The sequence below is a fragment of the Chroicocephalus ridibundus genome, chromosome 10 (assembly GCF_963924245.1).
Source record: "Chroicocephalus ridibundus chromosome 10, bChrRid1.1, whole genome shotgun sequence".
Lineage (NCBI taxonomy): Eukaryota > Metazoa > Chordata > Aves > Charadriiformes > Laridae > Chroicocephalus > Chroicocephalus ridibundus.
In genome coordinates this window covers 23206958-23225780 of record NC_086293.1, presented here as the reverse complement: position 1 = coordinate 23225780, position 18823 = coordinate 23206958, and the positions used below count along the sequence as shown (strand labels likewise).

Genomic DNA, 18823 nt, shown 5'->3' with positions numbered 1-18823 from the left:
AAGCCGTGCTAATTCAATGAAATCCTGACCTGACTTCCACTCAAGACTTCAATAAGCCCTGGACTATGTCACAATTTCAAACACTCCCAGCAGTTACTTGAAGACGAATGGGCCATCCTTTCCCTCTTCAATGGAATAATTACAGGTAAACTGTTTTAATCAAAAGTATAACACAACTTGCAGAAGCTCAATGCTCTGACTAAAGGGCACACACAGCACATTGTTTACACAGAGCCTTCATTTTTCTTACAAATTCTGTCTGCATGGTCCATATTATAGATTCAATATAAACTACAGTTACCAGTGATGATGTATAAAATTTAATTTTAGAAAATGTATTGGATTATATAATATTTATCGCTATAGAACTAATATCAGTTTTTATTTTGACCTCCAAATAAACCAGCCAAACTACTATAACTCTTGTTTCTTGATTCAATTTTACTATGAAAAAGTAACTACTACTCCTCTGCAAGTTTTCATCAAGCCAATCACTACACGCATTTCTTAACGGATATCTAACTTCATAGCTGTCAATAACATCTGGCTCATTTCTCTTCATAAACGGTCCCAATTTTGCCATGTTGAAAATAAGCACATGTCAAGCCTGGTTCTGTAACCCCAAAGTAATTTAAACTGAATTCAAACTTCAATTGTCATTTTCCATTATGGAGGACTATCATCAAGAAAAACAGCATCCTTCAAGAAAATAATATTAAATTTATTAAATTACTATGCTGCAAGGAGATACAAACAGTGGAAAGTACTGCACTGCTAACCACTACCTGCCTACAAAGTCCCGGTTCTAAAGACAACATAGGATAGAAAACATATTAGAGGAAATCAAGCCGAACCTCACTTTTAGTAGCCATACACAAATAACTGCTTTAACTTAAGCGCTGGACTGCAGTTTATGTAGATGTGGCCAAGAGGGCTTACAAGTACCTGCCACGAGCAGTACAATATGCTGCTTCAAAGCTTACTGCAAGTCGCAAGGCTCATTTAGGACCCTCAGTGAATAACCAGGCAGCCAGACTGAATGAACCTAACATATACTACTATTACTACCCAAACTAATTATTTTCAGTCTAACTCAGACTTACGTACACTACTTTTGACTGAATCAGAGAGATAAATCGAGTGTTATGTGCAGATGTCATAAAAATAACAATTTCTTTGAGAATCTTGAAGCTAAAGTTCTCTTCTGTCTCATGCTTTTCAGCCAGGTAATTTGCTGTAGTTTGCAGCAAAGCATACAGACTGAACGGATCTTCTGGATGAAACATTTCTGATTTGGAGGCAAAAGCTTAGTTCATTTTCTTCTCTTTTCTCATTACACTCAAGGGAAGAAAAAATTTGCATGACTGTGGTTAATCTCACCAAGATACACTAAATCTAAGAATTGGTATAATCTGTTTCCAGTTTCCTACCACAAGTCCTCCACAGCTCCCAAGACTGTATCACAATTTAAGATTTGATCAACAATTCAAACAGATGGCAAAAGTGTAAGTGATAGCTCTGCAATATCTGAAAAGCGTCCATGGATTCCTGTAAGGGGTTTCACAATGTCTCTCTTGCTCCACAGTTACGCATATTTTCAGTTTAGGAACAATAATACCAAGCATACCTCACCAGGAAAGAAGAATCAAAAACTTAAGAAGAAAAATCGCTTTCTAGGAATCCAGTTCCCCCAAAATCTTGCTTTACCCCTCAAAGACTGCTGAATGCCAAGAATTGCACAAAGAATCTCAAAGCAGAGGAAAAGGCATACACAATAAACTGAATTTATCTTTTTTTTTCCCCACTCAGGCATTTCTATTTCGTTTTACTGTTTATTTTATCTTTACGCACATACCAATCATCCTTAGCTCTGGAATCTGTGTTGCCGCTTTCTCCTCCACTGTTACACATCTCAACAGCACAATAACTTGTTTAGTCTAACTCTGCCTCAAGATCATACACAGCAAGTGGACGTGCTTCCTTTCGTTCAGATGTATCTCTTCAGAGATATATCTCTTAGTAATACATCTTCTAATCTGTCAAAGATTTTACAAATTGCATTGAATGTAATTCTACAGATCATACTGCAATTCGGCGAAGCACACCTGAACAGGCGTACCTTCAAGCATTTAAGTAGTTCCCCTGATTTCCAGCAGTTACTTCAATGAGACTACTCAAACACTTAAAACTCAGACAAACTATAGGCTCATGTACTTTGACGAAGGAAACCCCTTAATGTCTCCTCTTGTCTTGCACATGGTTTCAGTAACTCTGCCCATTACATACTGATCTCCTGTGGAGCAGGAGCAGGCAAGTGTTCAACTAGATGGATTCTGCCATTTTTAGCTGTGTTGAGTACAGCAGCACCGAAACCACCGATACTGCAGGGTGGGAGAGAAGTGGCTGGACACCAGCCCTGCAGAAAGGGATCTGGAGATGCCGGCCGACAGCAGGACGGCATGAGCCAGCAGAGTGCCCCGGCAGCCGAGTGGGCAAACCCCACCCGGGGGGGCATCAAACGCAGTAGAACCTGTGGTCAAAAGGGGTGGTTGGTTATCCCGCTGTATTCACCGTTGGTGCGGCCTCACCGCGAGCACAGTGTGCAGTTCTGGGCCCCACAATTGAAGAGGGATGTTCAGGTGCCTGAATGCATCTAGAGGAGGGCGGCAAAACTGGAGAAAGGGCTGGAAGGACTGTCATTTGAAGAGCGGCTAAGGACTTTGCGACTGTCCAGTTTGGAGAGAAGGAGGCTGAGGGGCGACCTCATTGTCCTCCACAGCTCCCGGAGGAGTGGAAGAGGGGAGGGAGGTGCTGGGCTCTTCTCCCTGGTATCCAGTGAGGATCCAGTCTGGGAATGGTTCAAAGCTGTTCAGACTTCACATTTGGAAGCATGTCTTTACCAAGAGGGTGGGCAAACACAAACAGGCTTCCTAGAGAGGTGGTTGATGCCGCAAGCCGGTCAGTGTTTAAGAGGCATTTGGACAATGCCCTTAATAACGTGCTTTAACGTTTGGTCAGCCCTGAATCAGTCAGGCAGTTGACTAGGTGATCCTTGTAGGTCCCTTCCAACTGAAAAGTCTATTCTATTCTATTCAAAAGCGCGTCCACGTCAATAAGCTGAAGGAGAGGAGAAAAAGAACTAGAAAAGGGAATGCTAGGAAAGGACACAAGAAAGTCCTGCAGCTGTACCATGAGCTCAGAAGCACACCAGTTTACGCATTCTTGCACAAGGCACACATGTCCCAACAACCTCCCTAGAGCCTGTACCTACATCTTCTTTCCAGTCTCTTCAGTATTATCTTCCCTTTGCCGCAAAACACATTTCACAGAGTATCAAGGCAAGATTCAGCTGATCTCTCTTACGTGTTCTTGTCAAACCAATATCCAAATCTCAGAAGTATAAAGGAAATCTAGATAACTAACTTGTAACTACAGATGCCGAAAGGTAGGCAAGACGAATCCTACCACCAAAGCACCAACCATAGACACTGATAGATCTCTCTGTTGTGTGTTAATGCAGACATACGCAATTTTCTCTTTCCCTGAAAAAATGTAATTTGCAGATTTTATTTATACCTTCTATATAAGCTCAATTTAAATAATGTATGAGAGTTTCTCTGCCTCCCCCTCCCCCCATTTTGTCTGTAAACAGTTTACCTATATTAAACTTACTGCTGATACAGCAACAGCTTCGGTAGTTCTACCAGAACACAATGCTCATTGTGGTCACACTTTTATTCCATTAAAAAGAATATATAATTTCTTTAACATGGTATTCAGAAGGACTGACATTTTTCTTTTTCATTTAGTTGATCATTTTTTAACATGCTGGTATAAATGAATATTAAGTATATAAATATACTTACTTATATGTTAAATTTATAAATCACTATTATAAACAGTGCTTATTCATGAACACTATTCCTTTTCTATAAAATTAGACACCCACTGGCAATAATATTTGTTTTCCTAGAGCTTTATTCGTTTGCCAAAGACAAGATGACTGCAGCCTACCTCCCTAAACTGCATTTTCCTTCACTGATCCCAATTTTTCAGGCATTTTTCAGTTACCAACACCACCGAAACAATGAGCATTCTTTACTCAGGCACTCTTTCTTTTTTGTCTGTAAACAGACCTTGTTTTATATGAAATACATAGCACGTTACAACTACTAAGACTGAACACTGCACCTGAATTTGCCATATATGCTAATTAGTGAAAGTATCTTTTCTTCCGTGTCCAGTTTCTGAAAAGGAAGAAAGAAATAAGGGAACAATTTCCCTGAGGTCAGTGGATTCTCTGTACTGGAGGAAAGGATGTTGTATTCAAATTATATATTGTACATGAATTCAAATAGGAGCAGACAAATAGATGCTAGCGAGTCACAGTAAGATACTGTTGTAGTCTGAGTTAAACCTTAAAGAAAGTTAGTTTTAACAACCATACTTCTTTTAAGGTATCTATAGATCAGCTTCAATTTCTAGAAACTGGGTGAATTCATACAAGAGAGCATTTTCTTACTCAGTCCCCAGTTGCACAAGTATGTTTTAAGACAGCTTGGTCCATGTTTCCATAGGATTTGGCATATTTGTATAGACAGATTTGTACTGAAGATGTCCAGCTTCATCACACATTAGCTGTCCTCACCAAAATAATCTGAGAGACTAACTGGCACAACTAGCCAAATTCTGCGATGCTGTTCACATAAATAAAGAGTAATTGTATTGCAACACTACACAGGAAGTCTGAGATCAGTCCAGAATGTAGGAAAAAGAGAATGCAGCATAACAAGTAGTTTATACATTTTTCCAATAGAGCACTTGTAGGCCTTGTTTAATGAGAAATAGCAGGAGAATAACAAAACATAGCCTTAAGATAAATGACATTACACTACTCCAAATAATACCCAACAGCAGACAGCGTCTAGTCTATCACAATCATATGATGGATTAATAATGGATTAAGAACAATCACTTTATAATAAAGTCTGAATCCAGATGGAGCACTGACCGCCTATGTGACAGAGCAATATCAGAGTCATGCATAATTCAAACATATTGTATACATATTACTGGGCAAGCTGAAGGCCTTTGATACTGGGAACATGCAACAGACCAGAGTCTATAGAAATAAAAAGACCCAGATACAATAAATATTTTAATTATCTCAACTCTGATAAGCTGATGTAGAAGTAATCCCCTCTAAGCTGTTCAAAGCTAGCTCACCATACCTCAGCAATCAAATATTATTGAGTTTATAATTAAGTTTAATTAGGTCAAAGAATGTTTCAGTTATATTGACTCTCAAATACATAACAAACGTTCACTCAGCACTAAAAGCAATCAAAATTAATGAATTCTGATGCAGTGTATGCAGATGTAGCTTAGGTCTGGGTAACTTGTTTGTATTTTATATTGGGGCGTATTTTATTAACTTCCAAGCAGACAGATGAGCAGTAAGACTTCTCCAGTTCAGAATGCACTAATAAATGACCATTTGGAAAAGTTTTATTTTCAGTAATAACAACTTCTATATAATCAAAATACTCTTCTGAGGCTTTGCAGATGGAATCTTACCTTCTTATGTAAGTGTTTTACTTGTCTAGTTCATCATGTATTTGTTCTGTGTTTCTTCTCAATATAACGAGAAAACAAAAGCAACATCCATGAGTTTACAACAGATTTTGCACACAACTGATTGCAGAGAAGAACTGCACACCATTGTCCTGTTCCTTCTTCTCAACAGGATTTTGTTTAAATGAGTATAATTTTTATTCTGAGAAGTGCAACTTTTGTATTAAGTTTTACCAGCTTTTTGCTCTGGATACCTCCTGAGGTATTTATGATTTTATAGAGTTGAGACTTATGAGGCACTTGGTATCATCTCGCACCATTACAAGATTCCAGCTACCCTGCAGTTACCCCTTTTGCAATAGCCATTAAAATACCCTGCTTTTAACCACCTTGCTGAGTGCTCAATGTTAAAATCTCCAGGTAACAGTGTCCATCACCACTTTGTTTAGTACGATACACTAACTTTATGTGACAGTCCAAAACTCCCAAAGAGCCCTTGGCCTAGAGAAACTAAATGGACACCCTGTTTCCGAGGAAGGTAGAGAGCACAGGGAAAGAACTGGGTACCTGACCCTGACCGAGGAGCACAGGCCCTTGCATTCCTCCAGAACCCCACCAGGCTCAGAAGAAGGTTCACAGACTGAAGCCCCGTGTTTCAGTCTGGTATCAGAAAAGAACAAAAGTGACAGCAGCAAGAAGGAGGGAAAGCACAGGCAGAAAAAATCTGCAAGCAGCTCAGAATTTAAGTAAGAAGAGACGCAGTGTCTGCACAAGGAGGAATTCAGAGAATTGTAGAGCTCTAGGGGGTGTTTTAAACACAAAGAAGTACTTAGCCCTCTATGATTTTTAAAGATGTCTCAGTTTCTCTGTCCCAACTCTCCAAGCTATAAAAGGACATCTATAGAACCTAAAGTTTGTGTAAGCCGTGTTAATTATGTAATGTCTATAAATCAATATGCATATGCCAATCACTCTAGAATATATCACCATTTTTAGTGCACAAGCATGAAACTACAGGCTGAGTTAACTGTATAGGCTGAATACAAGGTAAGCCTCCCGGTGGAGGCTGACAGGAACAAAAGCATGTTGGACAATATCTACATTTTAATTTAAATACAGACTTCAGGCTGCAGCGGCCTCGTATATTCATGCCCTCAGCCTTCACAGTCGGCTGGCCACATCTGCCACAAGTTATCACAAACTATTTGACATTGAAGGGATTTACAAATCCACTTCTTTAAACTGGCAATAAAATGAGCCAAGACCGACCAGCCAGTTTAATAAGCCAGTTTATCAACTCCTGAAGCATCAACACCAGTCCAGACCACTAAACAAATACAAAGATCATTTAACGTGCTTAGGTTACCAGTCCTTGTCCTGAGTCAGCAAAGCTCCAACCAGCATTTCCTGTGAAAGGAAATTCTGTCTTTGTGATTGATTCCCCTGGGAAAAGACAGGTGTGTCTGGCAACGGTCAGTCACAAAAAAAAAATTAAAATCTATTTTTATAAAAAGTTTGTAGACAGATGTAAACTGGCAGGAGACCCATATGTATGTGGCTTTCCAAGTTATGATGCAACTCAGTCTTTAAATAGTTAATACCCTCTTTGTTTCCCATCCCCACTCTCTCCTGGACAAAGGTGATGAACAGATGCATTTACACAAATCGGAAACTTTAGACAGAGCAAAAGATCCTTCCATTGGCAAGCCCAGAGAAGAGGCATATCCCCGAGGTGACGGCTGTGAAGCCTGTGTAGCAGTGACTGCAACATGGCACTGACAGCGCTTCCTCGCATCGCAGCTAAGTGAACTGGAAGAACTGAGCAGGAGTCACTCACCTCATTATGTAAACCAGGGAGTATGCTGCACAGCAAAGTCTAATAGGCTTATTTGTTAAATAAGCACACTATTTAATAAAAAATAACCTATTTTATTAAAGAGCCTGAGAGATTTATTATCTGTAAAAAATTAATAATATATAATTATCCCAGTTAGAATCTCAATTCATAACAGGGAACACATGCATTCAAATTTTTATATTTTTAGCCACTGCCGTGGAAAATAAATGCTTTCATGGAGGTTCTACATTTAAGCACATCTTTTCAAAGACATGAGAGCTGCTAGACAAAGGAACCTGAACATTTAGTTATTTATGGCACACTACAACCCAAAGGGTCCAACTAAGCGTAGGGCCCTCACTATGTCATTGCTTGGAAGAAGACAAGGTTGTGTACCGGGCTAATTAAAGTCCTCTAAGGGAGGGTATGACTCCGGCTAGGGATGGATCTCTCAGGCCAGTACCATGTCTCCAGCAATGGTAAAAACGAGCTGAGCAGAGAGGAATGCGACAGCAGAGTCAGCACGAAGCGATACACATGTAGTTTACTCTCCCAGACACCAGAGGCATGCAAGTTGAAGGATTTCTTCAGATGGATTTCTGAATCATAGAATCATAGAATCATAGAATTGTTGAGGTTGGAAGGGACCTTTAAGATCATCGAGTCCAACCTTTAGCCTACCCTGACAAGAGCCACTTCTAAACCATGTCCCTCAGTGCCCCATCTACCCTTTTTTTAAACACCTCCAGAGATGGTGAATCCACCACCTCCCTGGGCAGCCTATTCCAATGTTTAATAACCCTTTCAGTGTAAAAATGTCTCCTAATATCTAATCTAAACCTCCCCTGACGTAACTTGAACCCGTTTCCCCTCGTCCTATCACTTGTCACCAGGGAGAAGAGGTCAGCCCCCATCTCTCTACAACCTCCTTTCAGGTAGTTGTAGAGGGTGATAAGGTCTCCCCTCAGCCTCCTCTTCTCCAGGCTAAACAACCCCAGTTCCCTCAGTCGTTCCTCATAAGGTTTGTCCTCCAGGCCCCTCACCAGCTTTGTAGCCCTTCTCTGGACACGCTCCAACACCTCAATGTCCCTCCTGTAGCGCGGGGCCCAAAACTGAATGCAGTACTCGAGGTGGGGCCTCACCAGTGCCGAGTACAGGGGGATGATCACTTCCCTAGTCCGGCTCACCACACTATTCCTGATACAGGCTAGGATGCTGTTGGCCGCCTTGGCCACCTGGGCACACTGCTGGCTCATATTCAGCCGGCTGTCGACCAACACTCCCAAGTCCTTTTCTGTCGAGCTGCTTTCAAGCCATTCTGCCCCAATCCTGTAGCACTGCATGGGGTTGTTGTGACCCAAGTGCAGGACCCGGCACTTGGCCTTGTTGAACCTCATACCATTGGTCACAGCCCATCGGTCCAGCCTGTCCAGATCCCTCTGCAGAGCTAACCTACCCTCAAGCAGATCAACACGCCCGCCCAGTTTAGTGTCATCTGCGAACTTACTGAGGGTGCATTCAATCCCTTCATCCAGATCATTGATAAAGATATTAAAGAGAACCGGCCCCAGCACCGAACCCTGGGGGACACCACTTGTGACTGGACACCAACTGGATTTAACTCCATTTACCACCACTCTCTGGGCACGGCCATCCAGCCAGTTTTTTACCCAGCGCAGAGTACACCTGTCCAGGCCATGAGCAGCCAGTTTCTCCAGGAGAATGCTGTGGGAAACAGTGTCAAAAGCTTTGCAAAAATCCAAGTAGATAACATCCACAGCTTTTCCCTCATCCACTAAGTGGGTCACCTTATCATAGAAGGATATTAGGTTTGATAGGCATGACCTGCCCTTCACAAACCCATGCTGACTGGGCCTGATCACCCTGTTCTCCTGCATGTGCCGTGTAATGGCACTGAGGAGGATCTGTTCCATGACCTTCCCAGGCACCGAGGTCAGACTGACTGGCCTGTAGTTCCCCGGATCCTCCTTCCGGCCCTTCTTGTGGATGGGTGTCACATTTGCTAACCTCCAGTCAGCTGGGACCTCTCTGGTTGTCCAGGACTGCTCATAAATGATACCAAGTGGCCCGGCGAGCACCTCCGCCAGCTCTTTCAATACCCTTGGGTGGATCCCATCCGGCCCCATAGATTTGTTCACCTCCAGGTGCTGAAGCAGGTCCCTCACCATTTCCCTTTGGATTAGAGGGGCTTCAGTCTGCTCCCCATCCCTGTCTTCTAGTTCAGGGGTCTGGGTGCTCAGGGAACAACTGGTCCTACTGCTGAAGACTGAGGCAAAGACTGCATTAAGTACCTCAGCCTTTTCCTCATCCTTGGTCACTATGTTGCCGGCCCCATCTACTAGAGGACAGAGATAATCCTTAGTCCTCTTCCTATTGCTAATATATTTATAGAAGCTTTTTTTGTTGTCCTTGACAACAGAAGCCAGGTTTAGCTCCAGCTGGGCTTTAGCCCTCCTGATTTTTTCCCTACATAGCTTCACTACCTCTTTGTAGTCGTCTTGAGTGGCCTGCCCTTCCTTCCAGAGGCCATAGATCCTCTTTTTTTTCCGAAGTTGTAACACTAGCTCCCTGTTTAGCCAGGCCGGCCTTTTTCCCCGACGGCTTGTCTTCTGGCACATGGGGACAGCCTGCTCCTGCGCCTTTAAGACTTCCTTCTTGAATATCACCCAGGCTTCCTGGGCTCCTTTGCCCTGGAGGACTGCCTCCCAGGGGACTTTGTCAACCAGGCTCCTGAAAAGCCCAAAGTCCGCCCTCCGGAAGTCCAAGGTAGCAGTTCTGCTGACCCCTCTCCTTGCTTCTCGCAGAATTGAAAACTCTATCATTTCTAGATAGAAACTTCATTCTATCATGAAGTTTCACTCGGTCTAATAGCTCTTGATGAATTTTATTTCCGTGAATTTGCCCAGTCTGCTTTTTGAACTCCTGCAAAACTCTGGTATCCAGAATTCTGCCACTGCATGCTCGGTGAAGAATCCTTTTGGTTTTGTATAAATCTACAAAGTTTCATTTTGTGCATTTAATCTCAAGAGAATGAATAACCTTATACTGATCATATTTCATAGAACTAATCACCCATCATTTTTTCCACAGTTTATATAAGTTTCAGCATATTTGACTATTTCTTCCATGGAAACTGTTACAAACTTTTGATTATTCTAGATACTTCCCCCCCCCCCCCCCTTTTTTTTGGTCAAAATTATACCAATAGTGGAAAGCAACACAGTAAGGAAAGGTGATTTTGCATATCACCACCCACGGGTGTTTTCTGTGGGGTATGAACTAATTCTTTTTGAAATTTGCCTTCTTTTTGAAATTTGCCTTCACAAACATGAGAACAAAAGACGGCGAACTTCTCCTCTGTAACAAAATCCCTAATTGTTTGGAATGTCAGTTTTGGCTCTCTAAGGACAAAACCCAAACCCACAAAAGACACATCTCAATATAAATAGCATCTTCTAGCATGTCTCCCTTTTCTTGTGCTGTTTAAGCACACACACAGAACAAAATGCTTCTGCAGGTAGGTATTCAGCCATGGACTGCTGGATGCCAACTGCCAACTTCACGCTACAATATTCCACCATGCAGCATAAAGAATCAATAATATTTTCTAATGACGTGAGACACCTAGAACTTAAGGAGCAGGTATTCGATCCAGATGCACACTTAGCACTGTCTTTATCATTCTCCATCAGCAAAATATGATGTGGATGGAAAAAGAAATGTTTATTTGCTATGTCCAGAAGGCTTACAAAGGTGATAGTCTGCCTTTACCAGGAAGATTATAATCCCATTGGCAGGAACACGAGTCATTAGAAAATGTGTAATTCTTCCTGCCCAACTTGTTTTAATGTCAACAGCACCAAGTTTTGACGGGCACACTTGAAGCATTAACTAAAGCTAAGAAAACCTGAGGGTGTTGTTCTGAGGGCACAAGCCATGCTGATTTTCCAAACCAAAGGCACTTTCTGTCTCAAAGGAAGCCACCCTGACATTTTAAGTCTTCTGTCACAGCCAGAGGCAAACCAGCCTTAACACCAATTATTGTCAGTGATGAGGGCACAGCCCCACATGCTGAATAGGAAACTGTACTATTATAATGTAGAGGAGTTCAGGGCAAAGTCAGTTTCAAAGACCCAAGGCCCAGTAGACTCTGGCTGGCTGGACAGCAGAAGATTATCAGTACTTTCTGGTAACATTCTTCAAGATAGACTGCGTGCCACGGCCCGTTATATCCTCCCGAGACACCCCCCACCCTGCTGACCTGAGTGGTTCTGAAGTTCCGTAAGGAAAGATCCAAACTTCTTCCTCCCTTCCTTTCTCAGCCCTTCTCTCCCTACAATTTTCTACAAATACAGACTTCAGCATTTAAATTTAAGTAGTGGAGTCATTCATCGAAGATAGCGGGAATAGTTTTCTTAACAGCCCTTCACATATTTTATCGACAAGATAAAGTCTGTTCCTCTAAAGTAGGAGTTTACTACGTGAAAATCAAAATTCAATAGTTTTAATAGTCATTGTCTCATAGATCAGCACAGAAATATTTAGTTAATTGCCTTATCTTTTCTCCAATTCATGTTTATATTCACTTGTCTTGCCAATAGTAACGGTTACGCAGAAAAGCAGTATCAAGGAAATAACATTTTATAAATTTTAAGTAGCATTTCATAGCTGGAAATGAAGGACGTTCTGTTGCTTATCAGTAAACCATGAACCTCACTTCGCTCTACGCTTTCTTTCTGTACTTCTGTGGGCCAAATTCAGAGGCGAGATCACATTAGGCCACCCTCCTCTAAGAACTCACTTATTAAGAGAAACTGTACCTTTTAAGCAGTATTTAAATCTTTAGCTATTAGCCAAAACAGAAGTTATACTCATCCAAGTATTTCTACAGCAGTGTAACAGCTTCTACACAGGAGAATTTTACATAATTGTCTTAATTATACAAGAATAAAATACATACTCTTTACAGAAACATTAAAATAGTTAAAACCAGCACTTTCCATCCCAGATCAGAGTCAGGCATCTAAAAAAAGCTATCAATTTGTCCAGAAGCAGCAGTCAGCAATTTTGAATTTTTCCTGAAGAATAAAAATTCCTTTAAAATTCCTTTAAAGGAATATCAGTTCCTTTGAAGTTGGGCCCAGTGGAAGGTCTAATGCAATTAACTAACATTAAAATTAGCTAACAGACAAGGTCAGGCTACTGTGGGTTTCTGATCTCCAAAACGGTGCTGGACTCTACCCAGCCCGCTGGGAGGCCCTACAAGAGCTTGGACTTACCTGCAGCCATCCAGGCAGATGAACCCTTAAATCTAATTGTTTCTTCAAATAACAGATGTACTTCAAATACAAAAATAAAATCTCATCATTAAAGAAACAACAGCCCTAGGTTATTAGCACACCTGCTAATAAATACAAAACCGTTAAAACAAGCAGCTCTTCTCTACTTTTTAACTTACTTTTTCTGCCTGTACTACACAAAAGGTCTACAGAAAGGGAAAACTGGTTCAACAGGTGACTGTAAACATAACACTGAAAACAATGACACAAACGCTGAACAGAAGGAATGGTAAATTTTCCTACATCTATTTTAGTTCCATGGATTTGAAATGATAAATGCAAGTGTACCCTTGCGTCACAACCTCACACAAAAAACAACACACATTGCAGTTTACTGTCTAATTACACTCATTAATACCGTTTTTCAACATCCAGCAAAATGAAGAAAAGGAGTTTGGGGTCCTTATAGCTTATTTTTAAAGTAGTCACTGTAGTAGCTTTTTTTTTTTTAAATTAATAAAACCAATTTTACCAACTCAGACAAGTCAATATTTCACCTTTACTTAGAGGAACAATTTAAAAAATTCACAGATCAGAAACATTCTATTTGTACATAAAAATATACACATTAAAAACTGCACAATTTATATGAAACATGTTTTCTGATGGCTTCTTCACATCCGAGGTGTGTGACAGAATGGCACAGCTGTACGTGTTGTGTGCATCACTTCAGCAGTGACACGGGCAGGTCTCACAGTTGTATTAATATCAAGTTACACAGCTTCCCAACAGCAGCATTAACTACCACTGACATACCTGAAACAAAATCTCTCATACAGCCACGCGATGGGATAAAAGGTCTGGTTTTAAGTCCTGCATTCACAATGCCCTTTTATCCTGATAGTTATTTACTAATAAGAGATTCACTGCCTTACAATAAACTGTTATTCTGGCTTTTTATTTTTCTCTTTAAATGTTTTACTACAGAAAAACGAAAAGCAGTAATATATCAGATTTAAATTTTTAATAATAAGCAGAACAAGTTATTCATACTATGTATGAAAACAATACAGCTGAAAAGATGAACGTGTTTTATTTCAGAGCACCCGTGACAGCCATATTTTAGTTCAGGGGGGACGGGAAGGAAGGCAAAAAGGAAAACAAAATTACTCACACTTGTATCCAGGCTGCAGATACTGATTGTATCTTCATCTTGGGTACTCTGCTTTCGTTTCTTCTAGAAAACAAAAAGAAAAGAAATACTCAGTTTTGATGAATAGTACCAACTACCACTGGCCTGATCCTGAAACAGGCACATGTAAAGTCATACACACATACCTATGTATAAATAGAGTTAATTATTTTCTCTCATCATTACAATAACCACCACGGATGTGAATATAAGCTCTATTTTCACAAGCTCAAACGCTACTTCTTAGCACATAAGTAAATTAATGTTTCTTTTTCTGCTCACTGAGAGTTAAGTTCACTTCAATAAGAAACTTATTTCTAACTAAAAGCATGATAATTGTTTTTTATTGTAAATTGTACTTGGGCATTTGATATTAACTTCTGTAACTACTGAAAACTGTGAGAAGGAGAAACTTGTATTTTGTGTCAAAAGCTTATACTTAGATTTTTCAAATCATACACTCGGCAGTCTGTCCCAGACAGTCAGCATTGCATAGTGAGGACAGCAGCTGAAACGTACTGCAGGACCTGACTTAACATATAGCTGGATTTCAATATTGATGCCAGTCATCGTATTCTGCTCTATATTCAGGTATTGTTTTGGAAAATGGCAAGCCCTTCCTGATGTCATTTCACAGGTTCACCACAAGATTCATCTTCACACCCTTCAAATAAGAAGTATGAAATTTCATTTAACAGAGCTCTGCATTTTCTACCAGGCCAGGAAGATTTAGGAAACAAGAGAAGTCACAGAATACAGGATCCTTATTTATCCAGCTGTGTTGTCTTCCACTGTCAACCAGAGATAAGCATTCACAGATGATAATAGCTGGGATTTAGTTCCAGTCTACAGAAGTCAAAGATGAGCAGTTTAAAGAACCACTAAAAAACCCACACAGATGCCATACAGAGCTCCTATTTTATGAGATGACCAAAGTTCAGCTAAAAGGCAGGTATTTTTTTCAACTAATAATAATAAATATATATAAAAACTGTATGCCCCCTCCGCAGCGCCCACACCATTAGCTTTTCTGAAGCCTAGAGGTTTTATTCCGTCAAGCCAGTAAAACAACCATTGCATCTACTAGGTCAAGCATATGGTTTGAGAACTTTCTTCGATGAATAAAGATAAGGACTATTTATCATATAATCCTGCAGTTCTTATTTCATGCTGCTGTAAAATGAAACTGTGAGCGTTGAAACTTTATATTTACTCACTAGTTTTCAGCAGATCTTTGACTTGGGTAATTATCTTTAAATACAATGTTGCTATTTTTTAGGAAGTAACTTTTCTCACTGTTTTCTAGCAATAATAATTTTAAAGTCAAGGACAGCTGTGTTTTAACACCATTATTATCCAGAAACAGAAACTGGATCATGAGTTCTCTAATTGCATTACACAATGAGAAGTGTTTTATGAAAAGTAATTCTCCACCCTCAGACTACGCACAGTCAAATCCCTCTTACTGTTATAGTACAGATTTTTTAGCAACAAGTTAAAAGACACAATAGAACACAGAAATTTCTGGACCAGACCCCACTGCGCAACAAACATAAGTATCTGAAATAATACTTAGTATATTTGTTTATCCTATAGCAGTGTTTTATAAGGTTGGGGCTTTTTTCCGTAGGATAAACCAATCTGAATTATTCTAGAGTTACTCAATGTGAATTCATGATGAAAACCACAAAACTGGGATGAGATCTGTAAAATCTGTACTTTGCCCAGATGGTAACATTTCCTAATATGCTAGTGAATATGTTGCAGACTATTCTTCAAGCCTAATTAGACTTCTGTACATACAAATGCATGTATCCTCAAAAAATAATATATTGATTCTATGTAAATCAACACTAAGTCTTTACTTTGCAAACAAGAAATTACAAAACAAAAGGTACCATCCCTACCACACAGTGGACATAGGTTAAATCAAAACAAAGGGGGTTTACCTTAGAAACATAAATTTCTACAAGAGAAGGGTCAATTGAAACGACTGAAACGGTGTATGGATCTGGTATACTGGAATCTACGCTAACGGTGATTCTGCTGGAGGGACGGACGGGATGCACCTGCATTCACAGCCTATGTTGGTTTAAGTCTGACATCTTTAGTTATGCAAGCATAAAAATGGTGTAAACCTAAGCCTCAGCCTGCAAAATATTAGAATAAAAGTTAGTTCTGAAACCCTTAATATCGTAATACAATAAAAGGTATTATTCTATCCTCCTCCCCCCCCCCAAAAAAAGAAAAAAGTAAGTTAAGTGCTTGATTAGAGTATGTGTTCCAAATACTTTACAGACAGGTCAAATTAAAAAAATAAGTCTCTAAATATTATGCCTTTTGGAACGATAACAAGTAATTTCCATAAGGGAATAGATGTAATTTCATTGCTAACAGAGTGTGACCCATGACCACACACACAACAAATGGGTAGCTCCTTTGTTAAATAACTGATTAAAAGATTCTTACTGTAGTCACGTGGCTACAGATTAACACAGAAAGTGGCATTTCCAACACAGGCCAGCTCTAACGAAAGCGGATTAAGACTATAAATTGCATAATGTGAACTTGAAGAAGCCAGGAGAGCCTGTCACTGCAGAAGGAGAGTTATACAACCACCACCATGTGGGCTCCCGATCACTGCATTCAAAGTGCATATGGGCCCAAAACCCAGAGGGACCATGGACAAAGCGGAGCCCATGGCAAAGCTATTCAGGTAAAGCACAGCACAGAATGTCACTAGTAGTAAATATTAACATGCCTATATCTTATTTAGAGAGAACCTCTTTGGCTATATAACTAGGAACAAATCAGCATCAACTGCGATGTACACACCAAAGGGGATGAAAAATTATAAGGGCACTTAGACATCGAGTGAGTCTGGTACAGCCCCCACAAAGTAGGTGGAGCTTGCTCTACCTTCCACCTTATTGCGCTAATCAAAGGATCGCTCCTACTTTATTTTAGCTCTTCTGCTTACTGAAACGTAACACACAGAAAAATAATCTACCTTACAGCATGTATATTATACTATTCTTGTTACCTGGGAGTTTGCAAGTGTTACACTATTTATGTTCTTCGTACATTTCTCCCAGCAGCTATGCAACAAGTCATTTCTAAAAAAAAATTGTTAAATATCATCAACCACTGCAGTTAAGAATAATGTTTTAATTTTCTAAGTTTCAAGGGCTATTATCGGAGGGGGAGACCATAGGGGCGGGGGGGGAAGACACTTCGAATAATTGAGCTACCAGACAAATTTCTTTGCCCATAATAAGTGGATTAGAAGCAAAGATTGCAGTAGATATTGTGCAGGGAGCATAAGGTGCTCATTAAATTAATCCTTGCTCTTTGTGAGCATCTTTTACCCAAAGGAGTTACAAGTCCTGTCTCGGTTGCCATAGCACAACGCAGCTGACCTCTGAATCTCTCACGTTCCAGAAAGTTACCCCTTAACTGTTGCTTTCCACTTCATGTTTTAAATCACACAGCACACCAACTAACACAAACTTGACTCCATTTCGATCTCCACAATTTGGTGTGTATTCCTTTCACAAAGGATCCCAGAAATACACTGTAATAGCTTTGGGATGAATCCGGAAGGATTATGTGATAAAACATTGTATGTATCGCACACATTCTGAGTGGTACAAGCTTCACTGCAAAGCCAAAGATCTTTGATAAAATTAATTTATAGCCCCAATACTAAAATCAGTTAAGCAGCATATTAATGAAAACGTTGAACTTCCTGACAGAATTTTGAGTCAGCAGTGCTCGAATGGTTCAAATATCTATTGCAAATATTGCCCAAATGACAAATAAACTTATCAAACAATTCCTAACTGCATCATAACATCTTACAGTAGATTTTCCATACCAGCTTATATCGTCACGCAAGACTACGTTGAGCCAAAAACCACAATGTGTGAATCTTTATTCAACATGACCCCTGCACTGGCACAGGCATAGCACTAGGGAGATAAGATTTCTTAATTCCATTTTATTACCTTGCACATGAAGCATCCCTAGTTCTTGTTAACATTTCTTACAGTTATCTATGGCTGTAGCCATAATAAAAATCAATAGCTTTTTTGAGACTATATGGCTTGAAGAAGCATGTGCAACAGCGAGAAGGCAAGCCCACTCCAAGTGTGCTGTATTAAGATGACATACTCTAATACGTCCATGAGTTTACCTGTGCAGAGATCTTACAGAAAATCACAGAAGTTTTAACCACAAACATGTCAAGGGATAGAACGGTTGAAGCCCTTATGGATACCTGAGTGTGCCTGAATTACGTACACAAGTTATGTTCCTTACAGGTGTAATACATAATCACATTCTAACATACTGCATATGCATGTGGTTTTATCAGAATCACGTCCAGTTAGAGATTCTATCAGGTTTTGTTTTCATTAAAATCCAGTAAGAAGCCTCAACATATTATGAATACTATGAAATAGGAATAAAGTTGTAAGACACATGACCATTAGTGTGCCCTGTCTTTGTACTTAGGAAGCGCATTAAAGCTATTAATGTGAATATTCCTGAAATTTTAAACTGAACTATCCAATTAGAACTGTACCTATTTTAAATTCAGAGTAATAACATGAAAAAAATAGAATTAAAAGGTAGTATGCTATCCTTTTACTAGACGTGATCACTCATTATTTCCAGTGTATATTAATTATATGAAGAACACCACACTGCAGCATTGTATTAAATAAAAAAGAATGTGATTACTCCATATCATGCTATAAGCAATGGACCAATGTCACCTGCTATCTCACTGCAGAATAATTCTTTATCAGAATTTGTATGTACTTGAAACAGAGCGAATTGGAAATTGTCATGAAGCTGTTTATCTTGCTGGGAAAAACGGACAGCTTGCAATGCTTTCATAACTCCCCTTTTCTGCAC

General features: G+C 39.9%; 1 protein-coding gene across 3 annotated transcripts in view; it reads right to left on the bottom strand.

Moving 5' to 3' along the window:
• ARHGEF3 (Rho guanine nucleotide exchange factor 3) overlaps window positions 1-18823 on the bottom strand; it is a 139403-nt gene that overhangs the window by 54863 nt on the left and 65717 nt on the right. For all 3 annotated transcript variants that reach the window (XM_063348153.1, XM_063348154.1, XM_063348157.1), the window contains one exon: window positions 13886-13948. In XM_063348153.1, the coding sequence (XP_063204223.1) occupies window positions 13886-13948 (63 nt within the window). The remainder of the gene's footprint in view (window positions 1-13885; window positions 13949-18823) is intronic.